The following is a 24,710-nucleotide window of genomic DNA, read 5'->3' on the forward strand; positions in this document are numbered from 1 at the left end:
GCAATGAGAGGAATGAAGGTATAGAATTCGGTGTATCACAGCCCTTGTAGGCACTCTGCCAGCAGTACACCAACGTCCAATTGTACCAGGCAAATTTCTCTGCCCCAGCTGCTGGACCGTTCACTCCCAGCCATCCACATGCCCATCAGTTGAATGATAGCTTGACTAAATTGCTAGCACTTCAACTGATGCCTTTTTTTCAGTTGGTAAACTCGGCCCCCTTCCATGAGTTTGTGCAATGTGCGGTTCCTCAGTGGCAGGTTCCCAAACGCCACTTTTTCTCACAGAAGGCGATTCCGGCTCTCTACCGGCATGTGGAAGGCAATGTCCATGCCTCGCTGGACAGGGCGGACAGTGGTAAGGTGCATATTACCGCCGACTCGTGGTCCAGCAGGCATGGACAGGGACATTACCTATCTTTCACGGCGCATTCAGTCACTCTTCTGGCAGCTGGGAAGGATGCAGGACAAGGTGCAGTAGTGTTGGAGGTTGTTCCACCACCATGCCTCCAAAATGCTACTACTGGTTGTGACACACCCCTCTGCTCCACCCCTCCTCTTCTTCTTCCGTAGGCGTTCAAGGGGCTACGCAAGTACGCAGGCAAAAAGATGCCATGCCATGCTTGCGCTGGTGTGCTTGGGGGACAGGAGCCATACTGGGGCAGATATTCTGTCAGATCTGCAGGGGCAGGCTGAGAGGTGGTTGACGCCATGCCAGCTTAAGCCAGGAATGGTGGTTTGCAACAATTGCACCAACCTCCTCTCCGCCCTTTCGACAGGGACAACTGACCCATGTGCCCTGTCTGGCTCACGTGCTTAACTTGGTGGTGCAGCGGTTCTTGGGCAGGTACCCGGGCTTACAGGATGTCCTAAGGCAGGCCAGGAAAGTCTGTGTTCATTTCTGCTGGTCAAATAATGGCAGTGTTTGGCTGGCTGAGCTCCAAAAGGAGTTGAACCTGCCCAAGAACTGCCTTATATGTGACATGCCCACCAGGTGGAACTCAACATTGGCCATGCTGCAGCGGCTGCACACACAGCAGAGGGCCATCAATGAGTACCTGTGCGACTACGGCACCAGGACAGGGTCAGGGGAGCTCGGTTTTTTTTCCCATGGGCCATGATCAGGGATGCAAGTACTGTCCTGTCACCATTTGAGGAGGCCACGAGGATAGTGAGCAGTGACAGTGCATGCATCAGTGACACTGTACCTCTTTTCCACCTGTTGGAGCACACGCTGCATGGAATAATGGGCAGGGCACTTGAGGAAGAACAGAGGCAGGCAGAGGAGGACAGCCTTGCCTCTCAAGGCCCCCTTATCCAGACAGTGTTCCTTCTGTCCCGTCGATCACACAGGAAGAGGAGGAGGAGGAGGAGGAGGAGGAAGATTGTGTCAGCATGGAGGTGGAACCTGGCACTCAGCATCGGCAGTAGCAGTCTTTTAGGAATGATTTACAGTCCCAAGAAACCTGTGGACTTGTACGTGGCTGGGGGGAGGTGGCTGCGCATCATGTTGTCCTTAGTGACCCAGAGGACTCTGGACTGAATGCCTCAGCTAACATACGCTGCATGGCCTCACTGATCCTGCAAAGCCTGCTGAAGGATGCTCGTATTCAGCGGATCAAGGAGAGGGATCATTACTGGCTGGAAACTCTCCTTGATCCATGGTACAAGGGTAAGGGTGTGGACCTTATCTTGCTATCACAGAGGGATCAGAGGATGAGACATCTCTGGGAGGCCGTGCAGAAAGGTCTGTGCAACGTGTTCCCAGAGACTGGGAGGTTACAAATCCCTGGTCCTGGACAACGTGTTGCTGAGGCTTCGGTTAGTAAACGAAGGAGTGGTGGAGAAGGTGGCCCTCTGACCGTTGCGTTCGGACAATTTTTTAGTCCACAGCCCCAAGGTATGATCTGTTCCAGCAACCATCGCCAGCGTCTGATTTACATGGTGCAGGAATATCTAGGGGCAATATCAGACTTGGACACCTTTCCCACCGAAAATCCTCTGGGTTACTGGGTCTTGAGGATGGATCACTGGCCAGAGCTTGCACAGTATGCAGTTGAGCTACTGGCCTGTCCTGCATCCAGCGTTCTTTCAGAATGCACATTCAGTGCTGCTGGAGGCTTTGTAGCCGATCACAGGGTGCACCTGTCCACCGACTCGGTTGATTAACTTACCTTCATAAAGATGAATCAGTCTTGGATCACCACCAGCTACCAAGCACCTGAAGCTGATGTAACTGAATATTTTTTTTTTAAATGTCACATCCCTTCAAGACTGCCTATGCTGATGCTGAGTGACTATCCTGTAATGTTGAATGACTATCCTCCTCCTCCTCAATGATCCTGCTGATAGCTTGGAAGAACATTCTTGGTTCTGGGCACAGCCACCAGTGGCTAAGGCCCAATTTTTCAGCCCCTGTTTAACAGGGGCGTGTAATTACAATTTTTGATCCAATACTTTGCAGCAGGGCTCATTCCTGCGCTCTAACTAGAGTATCTGTGAGGGATTGCAGTGTCGTGGCACCAGCACCAGTGCCTAAGGCCCAATTTTTCAGCCCCTGTTTATCAGGGGCGTGTAATTAAAATTTTTGATGCAATAATTTGTAGCAGGGCTCATTCCTGCTCTCCAACTAGAGTTTCTGTGAGGTGTTGCAGTGTTGTGCCACCAATGCCTAAAGCACAATTTTTCAGCCCCTGTTTAACAGGTGCATGTAATTACAATTCTTGATATAATATTTCACAGCAGGGCCTGTTCCAGCGCCCACCGAGAGTTACTGTGAGAACTTACAGTGTTGTGGCACCAGCACCACAACCACCAAAGACCCAATTTTTCTACCACTGTTCAACAATGCTATGTAATTACAATTCTTGAAATAATAGTTCACAGCAGGGTGTTCCATTGCCCACCAAGAGTCACTTTGAGGGCTTACAGTGTTGTGGCAACACCAACACCTTATGCCCAAATTTCTACTTTCAAACATCCAACTTACAAACGTCCCCTACTTGCAAACGGAAGGAGATAACAGGAAGTGAGATGAAAAAAGACAGACGGCAAAAAAAAATTATACAGGGGTGATAACCCTTCCCTATGTTTTCCAAAAAGTTTAAAAATAGATTTTTTGACTGGAGCTACACTTTAAAAATGTACCACTACAAAATTACAAACAGATTATACTTAACACAACAAACCTACACAGTCCATGTCTTGTTTGCACCACCTGTATGCTGCTGTTCTGAGTATATAGGGCCTGGGAGCCCCACGCCTTTCCTTTTTTTGATTTGGGTATGGGGTCCCCCTTAATATCCGTACAAGACCCAAATGGGCTGGTAATGGGCAGGGGGGGCTAGTCATGCCATTTTTCTCAATGATTTTCATCTGTATTGCGGGAACCAGACATTAAAACCGCAAGTAGTTTTAAATTACCTTTTTCCGTTAGAAATTTCATTTTGTGCAGGGACTGTTCTAAACATGGGAAACATGTGCCACTTCACAAGCATACTCCCCCCAGGCACGATATTTAAAGGAATATTTCATATTTTTTTCACTTTAAGCGTCATTAAAATCAGTGCTCCCGAAAAAACTTCAGTTTCTAAAAGTTTCTTTTGCATTGATACATGTCCCCTGGGGCAGGAGCCAGGCCCCCAAACCCTTTTTAGGACAATAACTTGCATATTAGCCTTTAAAATGAGCACTTTTGATTTTGAACGTTCAGGTCCCATAGACTTTAATGGGGTTCTAAAGTTCATATGAATTTTCGGCCCGTTCAAAGGTTCTGGTGCAAACTAAACTGGGGGGGGGGGGGGCGGGGTGTTCAGCTCATCCCTACTTACCAAATATGTACTGTAACTATGTAAGATTCACTTTTTTGTGGAGAATTTCTTCAAATGCATGTGTTCATATTTACTACAGAGTATGGAAAATGGCAGTGACATAAACAGACACACGCACACACACATGTTGAACTGCATGGACTGCTGTCTTTATTCAACCTTACCAACTATGTAACTGCATCAATATCCAAACAAATGTTCTAACCCTATCCCTCACTAAAAAAAAATATATGTTTTACTTAAGACCCATTTTACAAAATTAACTTGGCAAGAAAGAGAGTTCAGTGCAAGACTTTATCTTCCTTACTCTTCTATGAATGTCCAAACAGATGATGCTCAGTTCATTTTAATCACTTTCCGACCGGCTCACGCCGGTCCACGATACAGGTGGCCAGTGTGTGTGTTCTCCACTGGCCACCCGTGATTGCGGGAACGAGAGCTGTAATGGGGATTTGTGTGTATAAACACATAAATCCCTGTTCTGTCAGGGGAGAGGAGACATATCGTTTGTTCCTAGTAAGTAGGAACAATGATATGTCTCCTTCCCCAGTCAGTCCCATCCCCCCCACAGTTAGAAACACTAACGCTAGACGCTATAACTATTGTGCAAACCAATAAATATACGAGTATTTCAATTGTTTTACCAAAAATATGTAAAAGAATATATACTGGCCTTAGACTAATGAAGAAATTCATTTTTTAAACCATTTTTGGGGATATTTATTATAGCAAAAAGTAAAAAAATATTCTGTTTTTTTTCAAAATTGTGGCTCTTTTTTTGTTTATAGCGCAAAAAATAAAAATCGCAGAGTAGATCAAATACCACCAAAAGAAAGCTCTATTTGTGGGAAAAAAGAACATCAATTTTATTTGGGTACAATGTCGCACTAAAGTGACGCAGTGCCGTATCACAAAAAATGGCCTGGTCCTTAAGCAGCCAAATCTTCTGGTTTGTAAGTTGTTAATATGTATCTTCTTTGCACAAGCAAACTAATCATAATAACTCTTTATTCTACTGTATAAAAACTGGATGATTATACTGGATGAGTGTGCACGCAAATTTGTGGAATACACAGCACAATAAACTCCCATGAAGGTGACTAGGCTCTGAATGCAGTTCATTGCTAACAAATACCTGCAAATGAGAAGTCTGTGTTTGCGATCTTTCCAAAACAGAATTTATCTCTATTAAAATGCTGCGTGTTTAGGCTCTATTGGCTTCTTATTTTTATAAGGCTTGAACATTCACCTTTACTTAACCACCCTGACATTAACATCCTGAATAAAAACAACACATTCTGCAAACACTTGACTTCAGAAGAAAGATTCATCATCCAATACAAACATCCTGAGTACTCGGCGTCCTAGGTCACTTCATAAATACATGTGTGTATTCTAGGATTTCATGCTTGAGAGTTTCAGACCAAAGAACTGAGAAGAACATCAGTTTCAGATGCCTTTTATATTTGTCTTGTTGTAATTCTGTGTACCAGTACTTCTTTGGATTACAGATTATTGGCCAGAAGTCACAGCTATAAACTCAAATTCACCTAGTCATTTAATTTCCTATTTAAAGGCATAGTACTTTTTTAATAGTTTTTGTTGCTTTAGCTAGGTATAATGAAATTATATTCCTTGTGTCATTTGTTTTCCTTCCATTATAATGGTGGGCTCACACATGCTGCTGCTGCAGTTTGTAGTGTCATGGCTGCTCGCTTTCCCTATGTCCATTTATTTACCTGGCCAGGTTGCATTGGGGGGGAGGGGTACAGAAACTGTTGCACACAGAATCTGCTGCAGTTGTGCATAGTAACCAATTAGGTTCTAATTTAAACCTGTTAAATTAACCACTTCAGTCCCAGAGGATTTGGCTGCTCAAGCATTTTTTACAATTTGGCACTGCGCTGCTTTAGCTGGCCATGGAATGCTGTATCCAAACTAAATTTGTGTCCTTTTTTTCCCACAAATGGTAGGGCAGTACAACCCCCCCCCCCCCCAAATGACCCCGTTTTGGAAAGTAGGCACCCCAAGGAAATTACTGGGAGGCACGTTGAGCCCATTATTGAATTTTTTTTTTTGTCACAACTGATTGAAAAATTACAAAAAAATGAAAACAAAAATAAAAAGTTGTCACTAAATGATATATTGCTCACAGTTGGGGTATCTACTTTCCAAAATGGGGTCATTGGGGGGGGAGGGTTTGTACTGCCCTGCCATTTTAGCACCTCAAGAAATGTTAGTAACTCAGAGAGCCTCTCAATATGTCTCTTAGCAAATAGCTTGAAGTATCTGCTTTCCAAAATGGGGTCATTTGAGTGGGTTTTGTGCTATCTTCTCATTTCATGGCCTCCGAAACTGTGATAGGTAGCGAGGAAGTCAAATCACCATTTTATGCCTTTAGAAAGCCTGAAGGCGGTGTTTGGTTTTTGGGGTCCTTTATACGGCTAGGCTCCTAAAAAGTCTCACACATGTGATATCTTCATAGTCAGGATAAGCAGAAGAATGTATTTGGGGTGTCATTTCACATATGCCTATGGCATGTTTGAGCAATAGTTAATTTAGTGACAACTTTGTGCAAAAAAGAAAAACTTTTAATTGTCCTGCAACTTGTGGCAAAATATAAAATATTCCATGGATTCAACATGCCTATCAGCAAATACCTTGGGGTGTCTACTTTCCAAAATGGGGTCCTTTGGGGGGATTTGTGCTATCTTTTTATGGCCTTCATAACTGTGATAGGTCCCACCCCCCTTTGTTGTGCAGTAGAAAAAAATAATAGATATCAAAATCATGCTTTTCGTGGGGGGGGGGGGGGGGTACATGATTTCTTGCACCGGGGCCCTGAAGTTTCTAGTTACGCCTCTGGGAAACACCTTCATAATAATAACCTCCCATAGCCCTTCCTCTGCAGTCTTGCAGTAAGCCATTATTCTTTGGCAGGCAAGATCGGAATGACACAGGAGGAGGTATGACACATTTATACCTTTCACTACCCACATAAAGGCTCAGAAACACCCACAGTAACCCTAGGACCCACCCACATCAACTCCCAGAACTGGTACAAGTGACTCCCATACCCTGCCATAAAACTACAGAGGCTCAAAAGATCATGGAATATGTAATATTAGGACTGGAAAAGTAAGCAAACAGGAAGTCAGAGAACTTTGAAATTCAGTCAGGAGGAGGAGTGACTTCACAGAAACCTGCTGTATACAGCTAAAGGAAGTAAGTTACACAAAAACTGACAGAGAGTTTGTAATTCATTTACATGCACAATGCATCTATTGTTTTGGGGTAGAAAAGCTAGAGTTCTTCATTAACCACTTGAGATCCGCGCTATTGCCAAATGACGGCATTAGCGCGGACCTACATTTCCAGGACTACGTCTATTGACGTCGTCCTGGTTACGAGCGGCCTGCGCGCCCCCTGAGGGGCGCGCGCGGCGCGCTCTGTGATCGGCGAGTCCATGAGACTCGCCTGATCACCGATCCGTGTAAGGGGTCGATCCCGACCCCTTATCACGTGATCAGCTGTCAGCCAATGACAGCTGATCATGTGACAGAACGGAGCCGGTAATCGGCTATTATTCCTCCTCGCGCTGACAGCGCGAGGAGAGAAAAAAAAAGCCGATCACCGGCGGCCGTGATCGGGACATCAGTCCCGATCACGGCCAGCAATACAGCTGACCACCTGCCCCCTGCCAGTGCCCACCTGCCCACCGCAGTGCCATCCTGAATGAAAGTAAGTGCCCCCCATCAGTGCCACCCAGCAGTGCCCATAGTGCCCCCAGCGCCACCCACAGTGCCACCCACAATGCCACCCACAGTGCCATCCAGCAGTGCCACCAACAGTGCCACCCACAGTGCCCACAATCTGCCGCAAAGGTGCTGCACCCCAGTGCCGCCCATCAGTGCCCAGCAGTGCCGCCCATCAGTGCCCAGCAGTGCCGCCCATCAGTGCCCAGCAGTGCCACCTATCAGAGCCACCTATCAGTGCCACCTATCAGTGCCCATCAGTCCCATCTATCAGTGGTACCTATCAGTGCCCATCCGTGCCACTTATCCGTGCCACCCATCCATGCCATCTTATCTGTGCCCATCTTTGCCCATCAGTGCCGCCTTATCTGTGCCGATCGGTGCCGCCTTATCTGTGCCTATTAGTGCCGCCTTAACTATGCCTATCAGTGCCCACCAGTGCAGCCTATCAGTGCCCACCAATGCAGCCTATCAGTGCCCACCAATGCAGCCCATCAGTGCCCACCAATGCAGCCCATCAGTGCCCACCAATGCAGCCATCAGTGCCGCCTAATCAGCGCACTTCAATGAAGGAGAAAAATGACCCGTTTGCAAAATTGTATAACAAACTATTAAAACATGATTTTTTATTTTTATTTTTTTGCATCTTTTTTTGTTTGTTTAGCAAAAAATAAAACTCCGAGCTGTAACTAAATACCACCAAAAGAAAGCTCTATTTGTGGGAAAAAAATGATAAAAATTTCATTTGGGTACAGTGTTGTATGACCGCGCAATTGTCATTCAAAGTGCATCAGCGCTGAAAGCTGAAAATTGGTCTGGGACTGAGGGGGGTTTAAGTGCCCAGTAAGCAAGTGGTTAATACCTCAGAATTATGCTAAAATTGCTTATTCCAAATAATACTGTCAGCCTGGAGTTTCGTGTGCTGTGGCTGTCAGTACTGGTCAGTAGACATGTGCATTAGTTTTTGTCCGAATGCATTTTTGTCCGAATTTCAGGTATTTTCATTATCGTTTTAACAAACGATAACGAACGTGCAGAATCCGAAAACCGAAAGATCCAACACAAACAATTGCTTTATTTTCGTTTTCATTGCATCAACAGTTCGATATGGATAGGAGATTTAACATGACGCTGACAATAGCGATCTGTGTCCATCAAACCTGTGTGCCTAACCTTAGCTCTATTAGTCCAAGATTATTCAACATAGAGCGAAAAGATTCAACATGAAGATTCAACGAAGCAGTCGCAGCGAGCGGACATTTATGGTCAAATGCTCTGCCCATAGGCTATAGAAGAATTCTAATGTTGGTTCACTAGTAATAATAATTAATAAATATAATTATTACTAGTGAACCAACATTATAATTCTACTATAGCTTGTAGGCGGAACATTCGACCGGAAATGTATGATTAGAGCATCGTACAGTTTAGCTGCTCCGTCAAATCTTCTTAGAACATTCAACAGACACCATAAGCCTTCAATGACAGATTCAGCCTTAGTTATTTCAGATTTTCAAACAAATTCATTATTTAACGAAACAAAATATATAAAAACGATTTTTGTGAGTATCTAAATTAATGTATTTTTCGGACAAAAACAAAATTCCGAAACTAAATATTTCGGTGTGCACATGTCTACTGGTCAGTATACAGTAAAGGAAGTTGCTCACTCACCCAATTCCTCTCCTCTCATCTATTCATAAAAAAGCCTTGTATTCTTTTCACTGGGTACTAGGCATTCTGTAATTGGGCAAGGGGAGAGGAGGGACAGGTAGATACACTAACTGGATCTCCCCTCTTCCATTTTTTCATTTATAGTTTTTTTTTTTAAGTTTCTGATAGTATGCAAGTTATACACACAGACACCTGCAGTATATATACGTACAGTATATACAATGATCAGCCATAACTTTGTGACTACTGAAAAGTTAGATGAATAAACTGTGTCTTGTTACACTGGCATCTGAAAGTTGGTGAGATATATTACACAGTAAGTAAACATGTTGTCCCTGAAGTCAATGTGTTAAAAGAAGAAAAAAGGGCATCAGTGTGTTGTGTATGGGGCTGGGTAGCCGCAGACCAGTCAGAGTGCCTGACTGGTGTCCACAGCCAAAAGAACATACGATGGGCACGTGGACATCAGAACTGGACCCTCCCTGCCCACGAAATCACTATAGCCTGGCCGCAGTTCTTCTTTAAAATGAATTATGAACCTGGACATAATCTTTTTTTATCTAATATTTAGCCTACTTGATACAAAAAAGTGTATTTGAGAAAGATTGTGTTTAACCATATTGTGTTTGTTTCCATATAAATTATTGCAATGCTTTGAAAAAGTAAACTGGTGCTTTGTATTTTCATTGATTGGTGGATGTTGAAAAGTCATATTTATTTGTTTTTTTTTCTCCTTTCTTAGGCCCCCTCTTCTCCTTCCTCTCCAACAATTAAAGAATCTAAATATGAGAAAAGATGGATTGACGAGCTTTCAATTCCATTACTGATGGCTCGAATTTCACGGTTCAAGGCTTCATCTGTAAAGTTAAGGTTTGCATTTTCCCATGTACGAGTAAACAGTTTAGTTATTTATTTGACATATTTACTGTTTAAAGGGAAATTAGAGTGCATTTTCAGAGAGTGCATATTTTTGTTATTATGATAATGTTTACCTTAAAGTCTTTTTGCACACGACTCTCCAATAATTAAATGCTCACTGAACCATGCTTTTATTATTATGTTACAATTACCTATTTCCCTGTAGTGGCTATTCAGATTTAAAGAGGAGATGAACTCTGGAAGCTGAGCCCACAGAATGGCAGGCAAAGTGCAAGGACTAGTTCTGAGTATCATCTGTGGTTTCCTTGCAGCCGATCTTTCCCTATTACTGAATTACCATGCCTTGCTCTGAACTTTGTCTCTGTGTAGAGGTGGACATCTTGGTAAAGGGAGGCTTTTGTTCCTTATTTAAAGGGATATTAACATCTTGTTTGTTTGCTTAAAAATAACAAACATGTAATACTTTCCTGCTCTGTGTAATGGTTTTGAACTGAGCAGCCAGAATCCTCCTCTTCTCAGGTCCCTTACCGGCACTCATGGCCCCTGCCGTGTGCTCCCACAACAAACAGCTTGCTATGGGGACACCCAAGCCAAGTCACAGCTCTATGTGTTCATTCAGACTCAGAGGCTCGGCTCGGCCCTGCCCTTTCTAGCTCCTCATTGGCTCACTGACTTTGACAGCAGCAGGACTGACTTTGATTAGGCAGCCAAGTTTCTCGCACAACATCACTGGATCAAGATGGATTAAGATGGGGCTCAGGTAAGTATTATGGGGGCTGAGGGGAGATGCTGCATATAGAAGCTTTTTAGCTTAAAATGCATAGAATGCATTTAGATAAAAAACTTTCTGCCTTTAGACTTTAAGATCATCCAGCAAGGTGAACAATGAGCAGCAGAATAGTTACCAAATATCACTCCAAATATATTGAGACTGGCAACCATAGGCAGCAGTGTCTTCTGCCAAATACACGGAAATTCCGACGGAAAAAGTCAGATCGGATTATGTTGTCGGAAAATCCAATCGTGTGTGGGCTCTATCGGACTTTTTCTGTCAGAGAGCTGAATCTAAACTTTTCCGACAACAAAAGCCAATCTGACTTTTTCTGATCATGGTTAGAGAATTCTGACGCACAAAGTGCCACGCATGCTCAGAAAAAATTTGGAGACGACAGCTATTGACTACTGGCCTCTACGTAGTCCCGTCGTACGTTTTGTACATCACCTCGTTCCGAACGATTGGATTTTCTGACAACTTTGCGCGACCGGGTGTATGCAAGACAAGTTTCGGCAAAAATCTGTCAGAAAAAATCCAACGGATTTTGTGGTCGGAATGTCCGACCATGTGTATGGGGCATTCAATCCCTCACCAGTGGTGTAGCATTTGGCAGGGCCACAGGGGAGGTTGCCAAGAGTGCAAAATGATTAAGACTTTGGAGTGAGAAGAAGCAGGAGATCGGGTCTGTGTATTCCCCTAGTTCTGGTCCTGTCAATGGGGAGTTCCTTCCTCTCTCTCCCTCTAAGGCTGCATTCACACCTGAGCGTAGCATCTTTGATCGATTTTCTGGCATTTTTCGCACGTTTCTATGCGTGATTTTGGTGCATTTGTATGCAGCGTTTTTGGGCTTTGATGTTTTTTTTATTAGCTAATAGAGAAAACTGTTATCTGTTGCATCATTTGTTGCTAGGTATTTCAGCTTTTTAAACTTTTCCATTAGCATTTATTTCTTCTTTAATTATTATTAATTTATTATATATATTTTTTTTTTCGTTAGGGAAAATGATTCAAGTTCAGTTAGGGTTGGATTAGGAGCTGGGTTAGGGTTATTTATTATAATTTTTTTAAATGTATTAGTATAGGAATAATAATAAATGAATAAATACATGTAAAATAAATACACAAATAAATAAAAATCATAATAAAAAAAAATTCAATAAATTGAATGACCAAGTAACAATAATGGAATAATTAACCCTTAACTTTAACCCTTACCCCTTAAAAAATGAAACAATAATAAATAACTAAAACACCTAACCCTAACACAAAATACATTTTATTATTATTTTATTAATAATGTATTTTTGTTCCACTCTGGGTGTTTATTATTATTATTATTATTATTATTATTATTATTATTATTATTATTATTGTTATTAATAATAATAATAATATCAATAATGTATTTAATATGTTTTGAAGGTTAGAGGTTAATTATTATTTATTGTATCATTACATATTATTAATTTATTTTACTTATTTATGAAGTTTATATTACATTTTACTATTACTAATTTATATTACATTTATTTACTCATATATTATTACTATTGTATTTTGAACTTTTTTTCATTTGTGCAAAAATGCGCGCAGAAACGCGCAAAAAAATGTGCGAAAGGCGCTTTTCCATTCATTTCTATGGGAATACAAACGCTCCAAAAACGCCCAAATCTGCCCAATTCGAAATACAAAAAAAAAGCTCCAGAACTTGTTTGAGCTGTGGGCGTTTGGCTTCAAGCAATTTGAAGTGGAGATGTGAACCATCTCCATAGAAAATAATAGATTTTTTCTCCTCCAGTGTTTTTGAGCTCCAAGCAGGTAATCGCTCAGGTGTGAATGGGGCCTTAGGCTGTGTAGGCAGGTCTGGCTGAATGGTTCTAGATCAGAGTGGGCAGAGTTGAAGAGAGAGAGAGAGAGAGAGAGAGGCACACTACAAATGTGTGGCACTCTGCTGCTCAGAGTGCTAATGATCTACAGGTCCTGGCAAACCAGGCTACCCCACTGCCTTAAAAATACATTTATAGTGCTATGTATCTGGAAGTATAGAAGTGATTCACATACTCACATACCAGGAAGTGTTCTGCTATTTTTAGAAAGAATTCTATACGCAAGTTAGATTTTTCAGGCTACTGCTTTGGCACAATTAACTCTTCTAAAAGTTCCCCATAACATAGCAAATCTTAACTTTTGAGATTAGGTCTACTTTAATAATTGTCACTTCAAGGATACATGCAGTTTGGATAAAAGGGATGCTATACCAGCTTTCGGGTTACTTATTAATTCGATTTTTTTTTATATATATATATATATCAGAGTAGGTAAAGATTTTGATAAAAAACATAATTTATTATAACAAAATAATAATAATTATATTTTTTATATAATAATAATAAAAACGAATTTTAATATTGATAATAATGATAAATTGTGTAATATAAAGTATTGTAATAGTTGTGTTATATTGAATGTTGGGTCTTATGCATGAAAATTGTGCTAATAAGAATGTTTCTTGTTCCTCTGGCAATCAGTCAAAATAACTGTTTTATTTTAACAACAAAGACTGTAGAAATTACATTGGAAAGCTGATTGTCTTCAGATTTACTAAAACTATATACTATCAGGTCAAACCTTAAGCCCTTGTACACACGGTCGGAGATTCCGACGGAATGTATCCGATCGGACCGTTTTGTCGGATATTCCGACTGTGTGTGGTCTCTATCGGACTGTTTCCGTCGGAGAATCCGACGGACCAAGTTTTCCAACTTGTTGGTAAAATTTTCTGACAAAATGCTCCGATCGGACATACTCCGATCGTGTGTAGAGAATTACGATCGGACAAAGTGCCACGCATGCTCAGATCAAATTCCTACACCAAAGCTATTGGCTACTAGCATGAACATAGTCTCGTCGTAACAAAATCATCACGTCGGATTTTCCGTCAACTTTGTCTGGCCGTGTGTATGCAACAGCTTCAGACAAAATCCGTCGGGCAAAATCCGACAGACAAATTCCGACGGATTTGGTTGTTAGAATCTCCGACCGTGTGTACAAGGGCTAAGAGTTTCATTTTGTATGCAATCAGGCAGGCCCTTGCACTACATGGTTTTGATAAATCTCAAGTCAAAAATCTAATAGTGTGTATGAGAGTCTAAGATTTGATTTGGTTACATTAGAAATATAGGGGGTTATTTACGAAAGGCAAATCCACTTTGCACTGCAAGTGCAATTGGAAGTGCAGTCACTCTAAATCTAAGAGGTAGATCTGAAATGAGTGGAAGCTCTGCTGATTTTATCATCCAATCATGTACAAGCTAAAATGCTGTTTTTTTACTTTCCTTACATGTACCCCTCAGATCTACAGTGACTTTACTTTACTTTGCAAAGTGGATTTTTCTTTAGTAAATAACCCCCCATAGTCTCACACTTCTTGTTTAGTCTACAAGACAGGAAGTGAAGGCACAGACAATGGCTTTAATCCTCCTCTATTCTATCCAAAATGAAAAGTTTTGGCTTTCAATATACTTTACATGTGGGATTGCCAATGAAACCTGCTAAGGCCACCCAGTGGGATGTGGAATGCAGGAGTCCAGTTTTAGGAGGGCCCTCTGAAATAAACCAGTGTGCCATCTCTGATGTCTACTATATAGTGGCAATATTCTCTAGGTAGCAGTTACCAGAATATTTTTTTTATCTCTTGGAGCTGTTATTTTAACCTGGAAGGTTTACCCTCCTTCATGACCAGGCCATTTTTTGCCATACGGCACTGTGTTATTTTAACTGACAATTGCACAGTCAAGCAACACTGTACACAAATAAAATTGATATCCACTTTCCCCCACAAATAGAGCTTTCTTCTGTTGGTATTTGAGAACCTCTGCGGTTTTTATTTTTTGCACTATAAACAAAAAAAGACAATATTTTTTACTTTCTGCTATAAAACACATCCAATAAAAAAATGTAAGCAATTTAATTTCTTCTTCAATTTAGGCCAATATGTATTCTGCTACATATTTTTGGTAAAAAAAATAAGCATATACTGATTGGTTTGTGCAAAAGTTATTGCGCCTACAAACTGTAGGATATTATTATGGAATTTTTATTTATTTACTTTTTTTACTATTAACCTCCTTAGCGGTAATCCCGAGTCTGGCTCGGGTTGGGAATTTCATTACAATAGCGGTAACCCCGAGCCAGACTCGGGCTTGCACCGCTCGATGCAGGGGAGGACACAGGTAACGTTACTTACCTTGTCCCCTGGATCCAGCGATGTCCGCCGCGCTGTGTGATCGAGCTGTCCTCCGCTCGATTCACAGTGCCGAATGCCGCCGAGCTCCGTTCCCTGCGACGTTACGGCGCACGGGAGCGGAGAACGGCGGCAAATTCAAAAATGTAAAAAGACACAAAACACACACAGCACTGTAATCTTACAGATTACAGTGCTGTAGTAAAAAATACACACCCCCTTTGTCCCTAGTGGTCTGTGCAATGCCCTGCATGCACTTTTATATTATAAATACTGTTTTTTACTGCTTGGAATTTGGAGATTGTCCATAGCAACCAAAACATGTCCCTTTTTCATTTTTTTTTGGATTTGATTACATTATTGAATAATTTTTATTATTCTTTATTATATTATAAACTTTATCATACCCGGGATGTCCGCTAGACTCTGGTTTGAAGAGATTTCAGAGCGTTATTCCTAAGAATTACAGGACTACAAAATAAAAGCCAGATTTCCATGCAAAATAATTGTACCGCTTTCAGCACCTTATTCCAGACTGAATCATACCGCCAGGGAGGTTAATGGCGGCAGTCAGTGGCATATAGTGGGACTGCGTCATTGCAGCGGACAAATCGGACACTAAGTGACACTTTTTGGGGACCAGTGGCACTTATACAGTGATCAGTGCTAAATAATATGCACTGTAACTGTACAAATTACCATGGCAATCAAATGGTTAAATGTGTTCCCTGGGAGTGCTTTCTAACTGTGTGTGTGTGTGTGTGTGGGGGGGGGGGGGTGGGGGTTTGTACTGTAAGAAGACAGAGATCCATGTTCCTGCTTAGCAGAAACACAAGATCTCTGTCTTCTCTTGTCACAGAACGGTGATCTGCCTTGTTTATGTAGCGCCAGCTCCTGATGTTTTTTTTTCAATGTAAAGTTCCTAAAATCACAGTTGGGTTTTAGGGTTAATTACGCTATTATGTCAGTCTAGCTGGATTGCGTTGGGTTCTCCTTGGCCACAGGTGTCGCTGTCACCAATGGCAAGTGTGAGAAAGCAGTCTAGCTAGGCGTATTGAGTGTCATTCTGTCTCGGGAACCAACCCAGTGGGTGTGTCATCCTGCTGTGTATTCTGGCATCACGTGCTTCTGGGGTACGGTCCAGAAGATCTTTCTGTCTGGTCCTGGTCCTCCTGACCAGCCCCCATGGCCCTCATGGCCTGGGGTGCAGATCCAACCAATTCTGAGTCTCGGGGGCTGGCTAGCCCGAGGCAAAGTAACTGAGAGGAGGATTCAAAGGTGGTCCATGGTCTGTGGAGAGGCCCAGCAACTGGAGAAGCAACCAGGGAAGGACTCTTTGGGAGAAGGCCATGCATAAGGCTGGCTTTTCAGAAGGTGCCTGGAGGCTCAGTTGAAGGACACTAAGTGAATCTACAATCATACAGTATCGCCAGACTGGCTGCAAGATACTGGTACCGTATGATAGCTCTCTAAATTTATTTACGTCCCTCAGTTACATTCAAGTCTGTGGCAGAGACTTTGTTCAAGTGTTCTACATTCAAGTTTCTGGCAGAGTCTTTGTTCAAGTGTTCTACATTCAAGTCTGTGGCAGAGATTTGCTCAAGTGTTCTATATCCAAATCTGTGGCAGAGACTTTGTTCTACTTAAACATTCTATCAGCTGCTAGACCTAGTGGGAGGAGGTCTATTCGGTAGCTGTGAGAATCCAGTTGTGAACGGTAATTCTCTGGATTTCTATAGTGAGAGACTTCCTATCTTTTGCAGTTCCAAATGTACCTGAACTTCCTACCTAACCCTCTACCCTTCATTAAGAGACTGTTTTGTCTACCTTTTTTTAAATAAATATCCCAAAAAGTGGATCCAGTGTCAGTTTCTGCAATTCTTTGGGCCATCTACCTGGGGAAACCCCTAGATGCACACAAGGTCAAGAAGGTAACGGTAAGCCCAATCAAACCAGCCGCTCCTTCGGGGGTCAGTGCTACATTTACATAGGCAGACCGCTGTTCTGTCTGCCTTGGGAACGATCAGCGGGTCTTAGCAGATATCAGGTCCACCAAATCTGCTAATTGGCTCCTGCTGTGTCCAATCACAGTGGGAGCTGGTCGCCGGTGGGGAGCACACGCACCCCAGACCCAGGAAACAAAATCAGGTACAGGTACGTGATTTTGCTCTGAAGGGCTGCTCTGCTGCAGTGTATATGTGTGGGGCGGTCCAGAAGTGGTTAAGATATCCAAATAAGGTTTAGTAGGGCCCATATCAGCATTACCAAATTACTTTTTTATTTTCTGGTAGAAAAGGTTGTTTTTTGTGACCTCAAAAGCAAAAGATCACATGGTCTCTCACCACTAGAAACACTGTAGGTGTTTCATATAATACAAGACAGCAGATGGCTTACATTCAACCAGCTCAACCCTGTCTGGTAGGAATGCAGTGAAATAAGAGGCGCAGATTTTTGAAATTTTTTAACAGATTTTTTTCTTTAGATTTCATGATTCTAAATTATATACTGCACTTTCTCCAAAGAAATATAACTTTTACATTCTCTGAATTATACTCATTAATATAACCTGTAGCTCTCTATAATGTATAATGCTAGATTACATAGACGGGTTTATTTTTTCCCAAAGGTCAGAGGGTTTAGTAATGTAGTACTATCATTTCTCATATTATAATACTAATGCCATTTCCAATGTTGTAATTAATTTATAATGATGTTCTAATTTATCTTAGTTAACATAAGACTATTTGCTGAGCTAATTTTAAATGCAAAGTGCATTGCATTTCTATGGAGGTGCTGTTATTTAATAATGGCATCAAGGGTAATGGCACAAATAAATTAGAGTGCGGAAACTATTTGAATAAATTAGACTTTTTAACCCACAGAGGTAATGCAGCTGTTACAGTGTGTTGTAATATTCATAAACACATTTACATTCTTGCACATTTAAGATACAGTAGCTCGCAAAATATTCGTCTTAGATGGTTACTTTATGTTTTTTGGATAAGTGTCTAAATTGAGCGAGGGTCATCACATTATAGTTTACAGGTCAGATATGACTAGCACTTGTCATTCTGCCAACTTACCAGGTGAATGAGTAGTAGCAGGACTGCCATAGTGCCAGCAAGCAGTGCTGTTCTGATATTCATTCATCATATGGCAGGTGTCTAGGGAGCCATAGACATTTTTAGTTATTAATAGGCTCCGAAAGCCTAACAGAGTCTAATACTGATTTCTCACAATACTCAAGGGAATGTAAATTCCATCTTCATTGGACTGTTCTTCCCCCACTTCCAGCATGCATTATATCATGGGATTCTATGACACAGGGATGTGGGGCAGGTAGCACTCCGTAGACAAGTGATTTGACTGAACGTTGCTCTGTATAGGCTGCTAGTGGAAGTTCTGATCAAGGTCTGTTTTTATCATTTTAAATCTTATTAAAAACGAAAGGACTTAAAGATTAAAACATGTATTATAGTTGAAAGAACTAAAAATCGTATTGTCTATAGCAGGGGTAGGCAACCTTGGCCCTCAGCTGTGGTGAAACTACAAGTCCCATGAGACATGGCAAGACCCTGCCAATCAGAGGTATGACTCTTATGCCCTGTACACACGGTCGGACTTTCCGACGGAAAATGTGCGATCGGATCGTGTTGTCAGAAAATCTGATCGCGTGTAGGCTCCATTGGACTTTTTCCATCGGAATTTCTGACACACAAAGTTTGAGAGCCGAAAATCTAAAATTTTCTGACAACAAAATCCGATCATTTAAATTCCGATTGTGTGCAGACAATTCCGAAGGACAAAGTGCCACGCATCCTCAGAATAAATTACTAAACAAAAGCTATTGGCTATTGGCCTCTTTATAGTCCCATCGTACGTGGTTTACGTCACCTTGTTCTGAACTATCGGATTTTCCAACAACTTTGTGCGACCAGGTCTATGCAAGACAAGTTTGGGCCAAAATCCGACAGATTTTGTTGTCGGAATGTCCGGTCGTGTGTACAGGGGCATTAGAGGCAGAGGCATGGTGGGATTTGTAGTTTCACCACAGCTGGAGGGCTGAGATTGCCTACCCCTGGTCTATAGTCATATTCTATATTCAATGAATACAATTATTTAAATTGTGACATTTTGGTGCTGATTTATGTGTCTGCAGTGCAGATGTTCTTGGTTGTGTGAATATGGTTCTGATTGGCATACCTGGGAACTTTTGAAAATTGTAATTCCTGAGACTGAGGGTGGAGTAGGGTGCAGAGCTATGGGTGGGGCTATTTGTGCCACACTGTACTTAAAGTGGAGTTTCACTCCTAAAATTATTAGTTGCATTAAAAACAATAACATTTGGAATTTTTTTTTTTTACTCACCTTTCCATTACTGTCGCTAGTGGGTCCTTCGTAATCTGCCTCTTTTTCTCCACCTGATGTAATTTCCCTCTGCGCCCGTGCTTGCTAGTGCTCCTGGGAGATGATTGTCATAATTTCCCAGGAGTCACCGGGCAGCGCTGAGGGCTTCCTTTGCCATCACAATGCCTCCGCCCATTGTGATGGCAATGTCTGAATTGTACGGCGCTGCACCATACATACGGCACATGCGCAAGAACAGGCGGTGCATGCTAGTCGCTCAGCTGCACCAGAGCCCGGAAGATAGTGCTTGTGGGCTTCACATGCCCACAAGCATTATGTAAACTGCTATTAAACAAGAATATAAGTTATATTCCTATACGAAATCGGCAATCGAGCGCAGATTTATCAAACAAACGTGAGTTACTGTATCTAAAGAAACCTTCTAAAAAAATATATGCATCCTAAAAAGAAAAAATTGAACAGTGGGAACTCCACTTTAAGTCTGCAGTAAATAATAGTGTTTTTACATGGTATGGTTTAATAATGACAGGACTATACAAGACGCTTTGTTTTTTTGCACTGGAAGATCAGTGAAATAATTAGATAGATGAGTGACATACACAAGCAGAGCAATGTCATATATGGGCAGTAAAATGTCATATTTGTGCTGATTAGTGACATTTATGGGGGTGGGCAGTAAAAAAAAAAAAAGAAAAAGAAAAGGGAATTGCCTGCATTTTTTATTTAAATGGAAGTTCTCTGCACTCATTAGGCTTTAAATATTTGTCTGTGTGATGTGCACAAATCATTTGATATAAGGTTCCAGCAGAGTGACACCTAAAGTCATAAAATTCAGCAATCTCATAAATCTTCAGTTAGTAAACAGAATGTCCAGTACACTGTACAACAACACCTAGCATAGACTCCACAATGTAAATAAAGAGTTCTGGCTTCTTTCTCCACTTCTGGAATTACAGCATGTTTTCCCCACTGCATGTAAAGGATTTTCCCCAAGATGGAAGAACAGAATAAACTTACATTTCAGTCAAGTATTTACTATCCGAAAGAATATCTGCTGTTCTATGTCACACTTTCATGCCCCAGCATCACCTCTAGGTTTCTAGCCATGAGTGGAAAGCTGTATACCAGGTGCCTCACCCCTCCCCATCCTCCTCTCCATGCAGTGGCGGAACTACCGCCATAGCAGCACATGCGGGCGCTATGGGGCCCGCAATCAAATGGGGCCCGGTGAGGACAGGCGCTATGGCTCCGCGGGAGATAGCGGGCGGCTCCGCTGGTGGCCCGCGGGCAGTCCGCGGCTCCGCGGGCAGTCCGCGGGTGGTCCGCGGGCGGCTCCGCGGGTGAGAGCTGGCGGTCCGCTGGCGGCTCCGCGGGTGGACCGCGGGCGGCTCCGCGGGTGAGAGCGGGCAGTCCGCGGGGGGCTCCGCGGGTGATAGTGGGAGGCAGATGAGAGTGGCTGGTCCGCTGGTGAGAGAGTGGGCGTGAGCGGGCTGGCCAATCAGGGAGCGGACGGGCGAGGGAGCATAGAGATGACATCATCTCTCGCCGCCCTCTCATCCCTGCAGTGCAGTTCCCCCCTCACTGTGCAGGCAGCCAGGAAGCAGAGAGATGACATTATCTCTCTGCTGCCTGACTGATAATCTGCTGGCTGACTCTGTGACACAGCAGGAAAGTGGCAGAGCAAGTGACAATCCATAATGTGTGGCCGGCGACGTGGCAAGTGACAACCCAGGACGTGGCAAGTGACAATCCGTAACGTGTGGCAGGTGACGTGGCAAGTGAAAATCCATGACGTGGCAAATGACAATCCATAATGTGTGGCAGGCAACGTGGCAAGTGACAACCAGGGACGTGGCAAGTGACAATCCGTAACGTGTGGCAGGTGACATGGCAAGTGACAACCTGGATGTGGCAAGTGACAATCCGTAACATGTGGCAGGTGACGTGGCAAGTGAAAATCCGTGACGTGACAAGTGACAATCCGTAATGTGTGGCAGGTGACGTGGCAAGTGACAACCCGGGACGTGCAAGTGACAATCCATAATGTGTGGCAAGTGACAATCTAGGATGTGGTAAGTGACAATCTGTAATGTGTGGCAATCTAGGACGTGGCAAGTGACAATCCGTAATGTGTGGCAGGTGACGTGGCAAGTGACAACCTGGATGTGGCAAGTGACAATCTGTAACATGTGGCAGGTGACGTGGCAAGTGAAAATCCGTGACGTGACAATCCGTAATGTGTGGCAGGTGACGTGGCAAGTGACAACCCGGGATGTGCAAGTGACAATCCATAATGTGTGGCAAGTGACAATCTAGGATGTGGTAAGTGACAATCTGTAATGTGTGGCAATCTAGGACGTGGCAAGTGACAATCCGTAATGTGTGGCAGGTGACGTGGCAAGTGACAACCTGGATGTGGCAAGTGACAATCCGTAACATGTGTCAGGTGACGTGACAAGTGAAAATCCGTGATGTGACAAGTGACAATCCGTAATGTGAGGCAGGTGACGTGGCAAGTGACAATCCGTAATGTGTGGCAGGTGACATGGCAAGTGACAACCCGAGACGTGGCAAGTGACAATCTAGGACATGGCAAGTGACAATCCGTAATGTGTGGCAGGTAATGTGGCAAGTGACAATCCGGGACTTGGCAAGTGGACAATCCGCAACATGTGGCAGGTGACATTCTGCAACGTGTGACAAGTGACAATCTGCATCTGGTGGCAGGCGACGTGGCAAGTGGACAATCTGCAATGTGTAGCAGGTGATGTGACAAGTGACAATCCTTAATGTGTGGCAAGTGACAATCCAGGACGTGGCAAGTTACAATCCATAATGTGTGGCAAGTGACGTGGCAAGTGACAATCCAGGACGTGGCATGTGACAATCCATAATGTGTGGCAAGTGACAATCCAGGACGTGGCAAGTGACAATCCATAATGTGTGGCAAGTGACAATCCAGGACGTGGCAAGTGACAATCCATAATGTGTGGCAGGTGACTTGGCAAGGGACAATCCGCAACATGTGGCAGGTGACATTCCGCAACGTTTGACAAGTTACAATCTGCATCTGGTGGCAGGCGATGATGGCAAGTGACACGCTCAGGGATCCCACTGATTTTGAATTATGGTGAGTTGAACTATTTCATTTTATATAACAGAACAGAAATTGGTTAAAAGGCCTGGAGGTCAGCAATGTGTTCCCTTCAGGGGCTGCATACAGTATACTGCATACTTTGTTGTTCAAAATTAATATAAGCCGTTGCCTGGGTACTGTGCCACATGGGTGTGGTAGTCTGTTGTTTAATGGCATTAGTTCATTTTTTTTGGTGGGGGGGGGGGGGGGGGGCATACAACATTTTGCTATGGGGCCCTGTGATTTCTAGTTACGCCCCTGTCTCCATGCCAAAAATCTGGCCACTCTGTGTGCATGACTCTGGAGACTAAAATCACACATAGTGTTAAAACATTTCCATCACAGGCCATTCTGGAGAATTCATTGATTCAGGCACTGACCTAGCAACTGAATCCTAATTTTTGCACTGCTAGAATTCCATAAAGTTCCCAGGTATGTGGACATTTCTGGCTGTGTTAGTACAATACTGATTGTCTTAGCAGTATGGTGCTGGTTGTCTACAGACACGTGTCTGGCTCAGTCAGTACTGATTCTGTCTCTGCTGGCATGTTCCTCGTCTGTTGGTGTAGTACTGATACAATGTAAAGCATAATATCACACATGTGCATTATTACAAAAAAATAATAATTAATGAGCATTTGTGGAACTGGACAGAATACAAGAGATATATGATCTGAAAATCTGGGATTTGGAGTATAATGTGCAATATTACCTATAATTTTATGTCTGGCTGACTTGGTGAGTGTCCCTTTCTGCAGGTAGTGATGCGGTTTCACAGAGGGCATGTTGTCATTAAAGAACAGACCATTCATGGTATGATGGACTTTTAGGAGGAGGTGGTCGACTTTCACTTCACAGTAATGAGTAGGAGTCTTCATTTAGTTACTGGCTTATTCAAGGGACATTACTTTATTTATGTTTTACGTTTTTGTGAGTATGAGCTTAGAAATGATTTGTATAGCGAAGCTTATACAGTATATGGTCATTAATAGTATTTTGAATGTTAGTGCAGCTGGTTCATTCAACTCATTCAAAAATTTTTGTCTTGGTATATTCTTGCTATAGTTTGATATTGTGGGAATAGTACTAATACAATGTAAAAGGCAGTTACTAGGATGGGGGGCACACAGCAGCCAGTTGAGGGGAGAAAAAAGTATAAATTCAGCCTTGAAAATAACAGGAGATAGATTGGGTCTCTTCTATAACTGCTGCCTGCTCCCCATAGACAGTTTTTGTGTGCTACTCAGTGACCATACAGTCAGTTTTCTTGGCAGTTTGTGACCCTAGTCTGACACGTTTTACCCTGCAGCCAGTATGCACAGTATTTTGTGACTAGGGATGAGCTTCGAGTTTGAGTCGAACTCATGTTCGATTCGAACATTGCCTGTTCAGCGAACAGTGAACAATCTGATAAGCCCCCCCACCCGCAGACCCCCACAGCCACCGGCCAAGGTTGTGGGAATGAGGCCCTTGTCCCCATCAACATGGGGACATGGTGCTTTGGGGGGACCTCCCAATGTTGAGCGCATGTAGCCTGGTACGGTTCAGGTGGGGGGGCTCTCTCATCCCCCCCTCTTTTTCTGCGGCCTGCCAGGTTGCGTGCTCGGATAAAGGGTCTGGTATGGATATTTAGGGGGAACCCCACGTAAAAATTTTTTTATTTGATGCAGGGTTCCCCTTAATATCCATACCAGACCTGAAGGACCTGGTAATTGAATTTGGGGGAACCCCACGCTTTTTTTTTTTTTTTTTTTCATCAATGACTTTCAATGAGTGTTCTCTGTATTACGGGAGCCGGCAATTCATTATAGCTGCGAGTGATTTTAAATGAATTTTTTTTCTGCAGAAATTACACTTTGTGCAGGGACAGTTCTAAGCATGGGAAACATGCACCCCTTCACAGGCATACTATAGACACCCCCCAGGTACGAAATTTAAAGGAATAGTACACTTTTATTGTTTCACTTCAATCATTATTAAAATCAGTGCTCCTGAAAAAATTGTAATTTTTAAAACTTTTTTTTGCATTGATACATGTCCTCTGGGGCAGG

General features: G+C 42.8%; 1 protein-coding gene across 2 annotated transcripts in view; it reads left to right on the plus strand.

Moving 5' to 3' along the window:
- The window catches only part of SNTG2 (syntrophin gamma 2), a 787,936-nt gene that overhangs the window by 497,185 nt on the left and 266,041 nt on the right, over positions 1–24,710 (plus strand). Inside the window, exon 9 of one of the 2 annotated variants that reach the window (XM_077488701.1) lies at positions 10,001–10,128. In XM_077488701.1, coding sequence (XP_077344827.1) covers positions 10,001–10,128 — 128 coding nt within the window. The remainder of the gene's footprint in view (positions 1–10,000; positions 10,129–24,710) is intronic. The other variant, XM_077488702.1, reaches the window with a different exon arrangement.

The sequence above is a fragment of the Lithobates pipiens genome, unplaced genomic scaffold (genome assembly GCF_037356315.1).
Source record: "Lithobates pipiens isolate NorthernLeopardFrog02 unplaced genomic scaffold, aLitPip1_a1.2 Scaffold_18, whole genome shotgun sequence".
Lineage (NCBI taxonomy): Eukaryota > Metazoa > Chordata > Amphibia > Anura > Ranidae > Lithobates > Lithobates pipiens.